The sequence below is a fragment of the Helicoverpa zea genome, chromosome 12 (genome assembly GCF_022581195.2).
Source record: "Helicoverpa zea isolate HzStark_Cry1AcR chromosome 12, ilHelZeax1.1, whole genome shotgun sequence".
NCBI lineage: Eukaryota > Metazoa > Arthropoda > Insecta > Lepidoptera > Noctuidae > Helicoverpa > Helicoverpa zea.
In genome coordinates, this window is record NC_061463.1 from 74,581 (window position 1) to 85,023 (window position 10,443).

Consider the following 10,443-nt stretch of genomic DNA (forward strand, 5'->3'; position numbering starts at 1 on the left):
ATTAAGAAAATCGTGCAGAAACAGATGTGCCATAAAACTGGCAGTAGGTAAAATATCAATGAAAACAGACTTCACTTTGTCATGGTATGTTCTTACTTTCTAGAAAAAATAATTTAATTCGCGAAAATTTGTGATAACCCTCTTAAGAAAAAAAACATCGTAATTAATATTAAAAAACCCAAAAAATAAGTTCCTGGTTTTAATATATTACATGATTTTGCATTCACTTAGACATAAATAAACTTTTTGATATATTACAAGATTTTGAATTCACTTAGATATAAACTTTTTGAGTAATGAAAAATGTAGGCAAAATACGAGCGAAAATATTATGTCACTTCTGCAATTAACATCAATGAGGATGACTACATGTCACAATACGTCAACGAGATGTCAACAGACGACATAAGCGGGTAAATTATTTGTATGGATGTTCTTGTCTATCGCTAGATGTCAATGCATACAAATAATTTACCCGCTTATGTCGTCTGTTGACATCTTGTTGTAGTATTGTGACATGTAGTCATCCCCATTGTACTAAATTGGTTGCTTATTACATGCTTATTACACATTGACATATATTCTAGCGATAGACAAGAACATCCATACAAATAATGTACCCGCTTATGTCGTCTTTTGACATCTTGTTGACGTATTGTGACATGTAGTCATCCTCATTGATATTAATTGCAGAAGTGACATAATATGTTCGCTCGTATTTTGCCTACATTTTTCATTACTCAAAAAGTTTATATCTAAGTGAATTCAAAATCATGTAATATATCAAAAAGTTTATTTATATCTAAGTGAATGCAAAATCATGTAATGTATTAAAACCAGGAACTTAGTTTTAGGGTTTTTTAATACTAATTACGATGTTTTTTTTCTTAAGAGGGCTTTCACAAATTTTCGCGAATTGAAACGCGCTGATATATGTTGTAGTGTTTTTACAGTAGCGAAATACATACGAGGTCATATTATTTTTTCTTGAAAGTAAGAACATACCATGACAAAGTGAAGTCTGTTTTCATTGATATTTTACCTACTGCCAGTTTTATGGCCCATCTGTTTCTGCACGATTTTCTTAATCCATAATTTAAGATGGCGGGCGGGAACAAATTAATGCATATTTGTAAAATTGAATTATAAATAAAAAGTATGATATACAAGCGTTGTAATAGCATGAACAGCGTGTAATTTTACTAACTTGACTCTCGAATAGTTTATATGTGTAAGTTTATACCTTGATATGTATTTTCTATTTTATAATTGTCGTTTCATAGACATCCGTCTGACGCAGGTGTCAAAATCGCTCTGATTTGCCATTTTGGGCAATGCATAGTCTGCAGTGCATTTCAGTGTGGTAAGCTTTTTGTTCGGAACGTTCTATCTAGTACGTAGTACATATATATCAATGTTATTACACAGAGGCAAATCCATAGATCTAAATAGATACAATGAAAACCATAATAAGGGTGATAATTTTATTCAAATATTTACATAATATTTACATTAATTTTAAAAATTAAAAATAAACTTATATATACAAATGCCTCCGTCCATGGCACTGACAAATTGATCAGGAAAATCCTACCTATTACACTGATCAATTTTGAGGTGCCATGCCTGGCGGAGGCTATTAATGCCTGGAAAGTCACATGCCCGAATACCGATCTACCCGCCAACCCATCCTCCCAGAGACAGTGGGATGAGCCGCTCTGCAGAGTAATACGGAAAAATCTCATTGATACGTCAATTACTTCTGCGGAGCGAGCACGCCTACTGGCTGTGGGTGAATGGGAGTCAGGTCTTTGGCTTCACGCATTTCCGTCGGCAAACATAGGCACCATGTTTGACGACACCACTTTCAGACTCGCTGTCTGCCTGCGTCTGGGTGCTTCATGCTGCACTCCTCACCGCTGCCACTGCGGGGAAGCTGTCAACAGCCTCGGTCACCACGGCCTGTCGTGCAGCCGGAGTGCGGGCCGCATACCACGACATGCGAATATCAACGACGTGATCCGTCGGGCTCTTGTTGCCGTCGGCGTGCCAGCCGTACTTGAACCAAATGGTTTGGCACGCGACGATGGCAAGAGACCAGACGGCATGTCGCTATTTCCGTGGAAGATGGGTAGGACTTTAGTGTGGGACGCGACCTGCGTCGACACTCTTGCGCCATCCCATCTTCCTAGAACTGCGTGTTGTGTCGGCTCCGCCGCTTCACAAGCAGAAGACCTCAAACGGCGCAAATATAGTAGCCTTATCGGGAATTACATGTTTGAGCCGTTTGGGGTTGAAACTCTCGGGCCGTGGGGTCCGAGTGCTCACGCGCTTGCAAAGGAAATTTCTAAGCGCCTTGTTGACACTTCTCGTGACCCAAGGGCTGGCTTTTATTTCGCACAGAGGTTGAGCATTGCCATCCAACGTGGCAATGCTGCCAGCCTTCTGGGTACATTACCCGGTGACAGCGATGAGGAGCAATTTTTTGATGCTATGTATTAGTTTTAAGTTGTATGTATGAAAACCTAGTGTCAATGTCAAATGTCAATATTGTCATGCTATGTCTTAGGTAGTCTCGAACGCACAAAACTTTAAACCATCAAATTGTATTTTCTCCGTAATATCCGAATTTATTGCGGTGTCGTTCAGTTCAGCTGTTCATTGTTAGGTATAGCTTGGCATCTGTTTGCAGCTGGTTCAAACCGAGTTTAGTTTCCGTTCCGCAAAATAACAACAATAAGACAATCAGACCCCTTTGGCAAGTCATATTATTTATACCTTCTATTACTATACTATTTGTTCTGTTTGTTTACACTATTTGTCATTGCCGCTCAATTTTCAATTTTACGTAGCCCCCTACAATGTACGAAGTCCAAACTTAGGGTACCCCTTCTTGGGAAGGTTAGGTTAGATTTGGACCAACATTCATCAATGAGGAAAACAAATAATTATTCATATTGTAACTGTCTGACTCGAATCGAAAAGCTATGGTGAAACAGAGGCGTTGACCCAAGAAATAAGATCAGGCACATGTCGCGCCTTATCTTCTCGATATTGTTCTACACTTCTGAAAGCATATTCAAACCAAGCCAGTGTGCGCACGAGCACTGACGCATTCGAAATGTGGTGTTGGCGCAAGATGCTCGGTATATCTTGGACAAAAGGAAAAACAAATGTACTTTTCTGGTATGTGCAGTGAGAGTTTATTTAAGTTTTTTCGGACTCGTCGTAAGAGATGGAGCAGAGAATGCTCACTAACTAGATGTACACTAGCGCAGGATGGCCCAAGTTGCCATGATAACGATGGTCGCCATAGTCATGAGGATACTATCAACAAGAAATACTACACTAATGCTAACTATACTCCATTTGAGTAGGCATTTAACTAAGAGTAAACTACCTTTGAGAGTAATGTTCACTCACTGCAAATACATATTCAAGTAATAAACCACTGCTACAGATTACTTAAAGTTACTACTTACAGATAAATCAATGTATTTTATGTACCAGGGCTGCAGTAACTCTTTCGAACAATCCCGCAGGTATGGTCATAGCTGCTTTAGAAAATGAAGCTCGAGCGCTTATTTGTTGTTCACAAGCGAAAGTGCACAGTGCAGTAATTATGACTGACAAAAGCGGAAACCTAATTCATACCCACCTACACACAAAATGTTTCTAAAAGCATAGCGTTAATAGGTCACCATTGTACTTTCCTATAATATTCACATATTTATTTATTTATTAAGCTTTATTTGTCTTCATAACAGTACATTTAGTTATACAATTTCACATTTTTATAATTTATTGTTACTGTTATGTAGTCCCTCTAGGGTAAAAGCCTCCTCCAGTAGTCCTTGGCAGTTAGCATCCACTCATCTCCAGCTATACTCTTGATGTCATCTACCCATCGCTTTCTTGGTCGACCTTTGCTCCTCTTACTTATTAATAGGGCCTTTCCACTTTGTAGTAGTATAGGTCCATCTTCTGTCCTGGTATCTAGCCGTGTCCTGCCCATTTCCATTTTTGTCTAAGACTGTGTTGTAGTGTGTCTGTTATTTTTGTTCTATCTTGGATGTCTGTATTCTGTGTTTTCTGGATTTTCCTTAATTTTAAGATGCATGTTGGCAGGACTGAATTTTGTTTTTTACCTTTTCTGTGTAGACCCAGGTTTGGCTTGCATAAGTTAGGCTTGGGAGAATGCATGAATCCATTATTATTTTTTTCATCTGTAGACTGTATTTCCCGTTAAGGATTTCCTTTTGTGACCAGTATTTCCTCCATGCGATATTTATTCTTCCATTTCATTTTCATTGCTATTTGATTCGAAAGAAATCTGTTTTGCTAAATATACATAGTCTTTTACATATTCTATTGGTTTGCCTTCTATTTATATTTGTTTCATATATAGAGCATAATATATCTATATTCACATACTAGTCGTTTTCCCGCGGTTTCACCCGCGTCCCGTGGGAGCTACTGCCCGCACCGGGATAGAATATAGCCTATGTTACTCGCAGATAATATGCAGTGGGACGATAAAAAAAGGCTGTAACATAAGAATGCGAGTGACTATTGATAGCCCTCTAGTTTTAGGACTGACGTCGGCCCTTTTTAACCCCCGACGCAAAAACGACGGGGTGTTATAAGTTTGACATGTCTGTGTGTGTGTGTGTGTGTGTGTGTGTATGTGGCATCGTAGCTTCCAAACGGATGATCCGATTGTAATGCGGTTTTTTTTGTTTAAAAGGTATATCAGTCGGGAGTGTTCTTAGCTATGTTTGGTGGAAATCGGTTCAGGTCTTCAAGGTCATCAGCTCGTTTGCTAGATGTGATGGGAATGTTACACGATCAGTTTACTTGCAAGTATATGTGGGATCTGAAATTTGAAACACTAATGTCTTTTGGAACCACTGAGCTGGTCTGCTTTTAGGGCACGAAGGTAGGAGACGTAACCCTGAACTGCCTTTTAGTAAACCCATCGAGTTTGGGCTCGTTGAATTTGTCTTGACAAGTTCTCTTCATGTTTCTGATTGACGAGAACCTGATGCTGGAAATGGGATGTGGCGGATGAAACCCTGAAATGCCGGAATGAAACGGATAAACCGATTTATATTTTTGCTGAAAGTCTAGAATGTCCAAATGTTTCTCAATCTGTGCAATTCTCCCAGAGCCAGTTTGTCATGAGGATTGTTAAACAGCTTCCTTTGGCCGAGATCGCATATAGCGACCCCATCTTAAGATAAAATAAATTAAATGAAAGAAGGAAAAATTAAGGAGCTCCTTTAAAAAGCATGAAATAAAATTAAATTATAAATTTAAAAAAACCCCCGACCCAAAAAAGTACGCAATAATTATGACAAAAGGTTAAAAACGCTAAACCCTATAAAAAGCAAAAAATAACTTTTAACACTACGTAAACTAAATTTTGACGTGTCGGGGGACCGCTTTTTACCTTCATAAATACTTACATAAATCAAATGATACCTACCTAATTACAACATTCGTTAAAAAAAAAAAAACACGTATCTAAAGTAATGAATTAGAGCGGTCCCCCGACACGAAAAAATTTAGTTTACGTAGTGTTAAAAGTTATTTTTTGCTTTTTATAGGGTTTAGCGTTTTTAACCTTTTGTCATAATTATTGCGTACTTTTTTGGGTCGGGGGTTTTTTTAAATTTATAATTTAATTTTTTTGTTTTTTGTTTGGAAAAATACGGCTACTAACTCACTACATCATTTCCGAGATGGTGGGATGAAAAATTTATGGTATTATAATTGCGATCGATAAGATCACGTCTCTTATCGAACGTAGCCGGGAGGTAAAATACAAAAAGCAAACGTATACGTACTTAATATTAACCTTCTAATACTACTTATATAAATAACATGATATAATACCTACCAATATATTATATTTAGAAATAATAATAAAATTATCTACATATTAATACTACATGTAATTAATTGTAAACTTAATAGCTATAGTTAATACCAATGTACCTAACTCAATAGTTTAAAAACTCTGATCCAGCAGACAAACTGTTGTATACAGTTTTGTTGGGCAGTTTTGTTACCTTTTAGAACATATAATGTACCTGTAATAAGAAATAAATAAATAAAAAAAACTTAAACTGGATTAGAAGTTTTGGCGCGAAAAATGTACAATTTTTATAAGGATTAATGATTAATTAATGACTACAGACAAAGACTACATAAAAGGCAGCCAATGGCTGCGGCAGCGGCAGTAGCGCTGCGAGCGCCGGGCGCGGGGCGCATGCGCGCGTGGCGCGTGCACGCGTACGGCGCGCTGGCCGAGCTGCGGCTGGACGAGGCGCGCGTGCCGCCGCTGCGGCGCCCGCGCGACGTGCTGGTGCGCGTGCGCGCCGCCTCGCTCAACCCCATCGACGTGGCCATGATCGGCGGCTACGGCGCCCGCGCGCTCAACACGCTGCGCGCGCTCGACGGCGCCGACGGCGTGGAGTTCCCGCTGGTGCCGGGCCGCGACTTCGTGGGCACGGTGGAGCGCGCGGGCCCCGCGGCGCGGCTGCGGCCCGGCCAGCGCGTGTGGGGCGTGGTGCCGCCGCACTGCCAGGGCTCGCACGCCGACTTCGTCGTCGTCAAAGATGAATGGGTACCCTTTACTTAGGAACGAGACGTTCTGCGCGCGCGGTCGCCGCTCCCTCGTCAGGTTGATTAAGAGTGAGTGTGGACTCGCAGGCGGGAGTGGCTCCGCGGGCGCTGGAGGACGCGGCGGCGGGCGGCGCGCTGTACGCGGCGCTGACGGCGTGCGCGGCGCTGCGGGCGGCGGCGCTGGGCCCGCGGCCGCGCGTGCTGCTGCTGGGGCTGGGCGGCGTGGGGCAGGCGGCGCTGCAGCTGCTGGTGGCGCGCGGCGCGCACGTCACGGTGGGCTGCTCCGGCGAGCTGGCGGGGCTGGCGGAGCGGCTCGGCGCCGCCGTCGTGCTCGACCGCCACGCGCCGGAATATGACCACCAGCTGGAGGCGTGCAGCCCGTGAGCACTCTCTACAAAATTCATGGTTACACGTAACACCTATATAATGCATGTCTGAACTCTAAGGGTGCGTCCACATCTGGCGAATGCGCAGCACGCGAGCCGATCGCGAGCTGTCCGCGAGCTGCGCGCGTGCATTTTTGTTCGTGCGCCGCTTCTGCTTGGCCCGCGCGCAGCTCGCGCGCGACCTAAGCGCCGCACGCGAGCGGCGCGCAGGCGGCGCGCGACGTCTGCCATCTTCGATAGTACTGAGCCAATATACGGAACTGTAAGGGCGAGAACTGATTGCGCGCAGATCGCGCGCCGCTCGCGCGCTCTATACGAGCCTTGCGTGAGTTGCGCTAAAGAGGCGCACCGAACTATTGCAGTGACTGCACGCGCGCAGCTCGCGGACAGCTCGCGATCGGCTCGCGTGCTGCGCATTCGCGGCGCATTCGCCAGATGTGGACGCACCATAAGAGGAATCAGAATCTATACTCTGAAGTTGTGTTTTGAAAGCTAGCTGCCGACTGCAATCTGTCGATATCTGAGGTACATAATAATAAGAATTCATTTATTGAAGACAATGGAAAGGTCCACTTGGTTAGTAACAAAATACTTAAAAACTATGTTATTAGGTAATATACATACACACAGATAAAATTCAAAACAATGTTTAGCTTCGCCTAACACCTCTACAGAATGCTTGATGAACGTCGAATCAAACTTACCCACTAGCATCCTCAGAATGGCATTGGAACTAGACCGCGATCTCCAACAAAGCTGCCGTGTGTTCGTTCTCACCACCGCGAAGTAATCGTGAACACGCGCTTAAGCGAACTTGTTAGAGGCACTACAGAAACGCGACAGTCCCAAAAGCATTCTGAAGAGTTCAACATAATAACAGCTTCATGCTACGGCCGCACTCATCGCGATAACCCGGGGCCCGATTCTCCTAAGTTAATAATGTCAAAATCGAGTAAAAATTGAATCGCAATATGATCGCAATAGCAGTTTTAACCATATCGGGCATTCTGCTACTAATAAAAGACCAATCGTATTCGATTGACATTTGATTGGTGTGCGATTGGTCTGCTTTTTTTTAACTTTGGTCTATACGGAAGTTTGCTGTACAATCATTTTGCAATCGTAAATCATTTGCAGACAAAATGATTCATTATTGAATGACAGAAAAGGATAAAAACGTTTATTTCAAAGAAAAAATAGCGGAATGCCACATACGCTTCAATCGTAATCGAGTCGGGATCGGATATCAGTCGAATCGAGTCGAACGTGAATCGTATGACGCTTAAGTAAAATTAGGAGAATCGGGGCCCCGAATATTCACGTTATCGCGATATGTGTAGCCAAGTATTCGCGAACCCTTCGGCACTTCGGGCGAAGCTTCGGGCTTATCGCTTCGCTGTCGGTAAACTCTCGCAGATCAAAGGGTTTTATTGCGATGAACTTCGCGGTGCGCGGCCACACTTCAGTCGGCCCGTACGCATCGGCCAAGCGGACGTGTTTTCAACGCTAGTATTTTCTCTATAGTTTTCACTACAGTGCTGAACGAACATGGATTGGAGCAACGAAAAAAATTTAGAATTCATTGCGAATTATGAGACTGAGCCGATATTGTGGAACCCATTAGAAACTGGCCATAAAAGAAAAGATCTCTGCTATGACGCTTGGTTGAGGATTGTTGTTTTTGCGTTTGTACATCGCGATAACATTTGAGCGATAAACTTCGTCTATTATATGTGGCCACCAAGATTCGCCGTAGCCCGAAGATGAAGTTTATCGCCCGAATGTTATCGCGATGAGTGCGGCCCTAGCATTCGAGAGTCCAACCAATGGTTTTTAACGAGTAACTGGTCCACAGGCTGCTTATGTAGAAAGTTTGGCAGTAAGCCTTAAACAACGTGATTTTATTTACCTATTTGTATATTTATAATCTTTACAGTCAGGCAACGATGTACCATAGATACATACCTTACTACTCTCTAACTATCTCGGTTCATGAGATACAGCCTTGACAGACGGACGGACAAAGGAGCGAAAACAATAGGGTCCCGTTTTACCCTTTGGGTACGGAACCCTAAAAAGGAAATCATCACAAAGGGGTCTTCCCTTAAGTTCCCTTTCCATGGCGTCGGCCAACATCTGACCTCAGGGGTACCGGACACAATGGATCCACAGGTCGTGCGACTGATTGTACATGCATATAATACCGCTGAACTAAAACATTACTAAAAGCGAGTACATCGAGCTACAGAACGACGTCGGCGCAGGTACTCGGCGGTGCTGGACTGCGCGGGGCTGGGCGGCGAGGAGGCGGCGGCGCGGCGCTGGCGGTTCGCGCGCTACGTGACGCTCAGCACGCCGCTGCTGCGCCAGATGGACGCGCGCGGGCTGGCGGCGGGCGCGCTGTGCGCCGGCGCGGCGCTGCTGGCGCAGAGCGCGCGCGTGGCGGGCGCGGGCGCGGCCGGCGCGCTGCCGCCGCACGTGCGCTGGGCCTTCTTCTCGCCGTCCGCCGCCGACATCGAGCTGCTGCGGCGGCTGGCGGAGCGCGGCCAGTTCGCGGTGTGCGTGGAGCGCGTGTGGGCGTGGTGGCGCGCGGCGGAGGCGTTCGAGCGCGCGGCGCGGGGGGGGGCGCGCGGCAAGCTGCTGCTGGACTGGACGGCGCCGCCCCCGCAGCCCGCCTGAGTCTCGCCGCTGTTCCGTGCTGACTGACCGTACTGCGCTGTCAATTTACGAAGCACGGCATGGTACTTGCGATATAAAGTAAATCGTAAGATAAATAGTACATCCGCGTCTGATGTTTCATCTCGAAACTATCCGACTCATCTCTCAGATCAAATACTTCAGGACTATTTTCAGAGCGGTTTCAAACTAGCGGACATTCCGCGCGACTTCACTGTTTGTAATGACGTTGCCGCAGTCGTATGGGAAAGAACAACAGATGTCCATTCATACCATCCATCCAACCTTAGATACGATTTTATATATATTACGATATTGCGATTTGCGTTTATAAATAAAGAAATTACCACAAATTACTTGTTTTGTGGCAGATGCTACGGTGTTCAACAGTTTCATAGACTTGGCGTTGACTGTAGGTAGGTACTATTTTTGAAAAAATATGGTTATTGTAAAAAATAGGTATAGTAACAGAAAGTTCGAGAAGTAAATAAGTATACTATCTAAAATTGTTTCATTTTTTACCTAAAGAGAGGCCCTCAATCCGACTTTGTTTTTTTTAGACCAAATGAGAAACCAATGAAATGTAAGCCAAATGCTCGATATGGTTAAGGGTCCGTTCAGATAGACCGGATCGGAGAGCAGAGCAAATTCATAACACGTTGAAAATTGAGTACTTAGTATTTGAAGTAAGGTTTATTTTTGCATGCGCACTGGTTTTGTCATTGAGAATGCTCGAATGCCCTCGGTGTGA

At 44.1% G+C, this 10,443-nt stretch overlaps 1 protein-coding gene across 3 annotated transcripts; it reads left to right on the forward strand.

Moving 5' to 3' along the window:
• The first annotated feature begins 2,523 nt into the window (after positions 1-2,523).
• LOC124635096 (reticulon-4-interacting protein 1, mitochondrial) lies at positions 2,524-10,193 on the forward strand. Of its 3 annotated transcripts, none has more exons than XM_047170881.1 (4): positions 2,524-2,569; positions 6,202-6,631; positions 6,718-7,010; positions 9,281-10,193. In XM_047170881.1, exons 1-4 carry the CDS (start codon positions 2,535-2,537, stop codon positions 9,693-9,695), a joined length of 1,173 nt encoding a protein of 390 aa, XP_047026837.1. In that variant the 5' UTR covers positions 2,524-2,534; the 3' UTR covers positions 9,696-10,193. The 3 variants fall into 3 exon arrangements, with proteins under 3 accessions (XP_047026837.1, XP_047026838.1, XP_047026839.1); XM_047170882.1 differs by having other exon boundaries at positions 2,541-2,758; XM_047170883.1 differs by lacking the exon at positions 2,524-2,569 and adding an exon at positions 2,769-3,186.
• Positions 10,194-10,443: the final 250 nt, after the last annotated feature.

What these genes read in the sequence shown, in the direction of transcription:
- LOC124635096 (XM_047170881.1), top strand. Translation starts at nt 2,535, where the DNA reads ATGTCAAATGTCAATATTGTCATGCTATGTCTTAG. An exon ending in ATTGTCATGCTATGTCTTAG is followed by an intron (nt 2,570 to 6,201) that starts GTAGTCTCGAAC and finishes TAATGACTACAG; the next exon opens with ACAAAGACTACATAAAAGGC. An exon ending in TCGTCGTCAAAGATGAATGG is followed by an intron (nt 6,632 to 6,717) that starts GTACCCTTTACT and finishes GTGGACTCGCAG; the next exon opens with GCGGGAGTGGCTCCGCGGGC.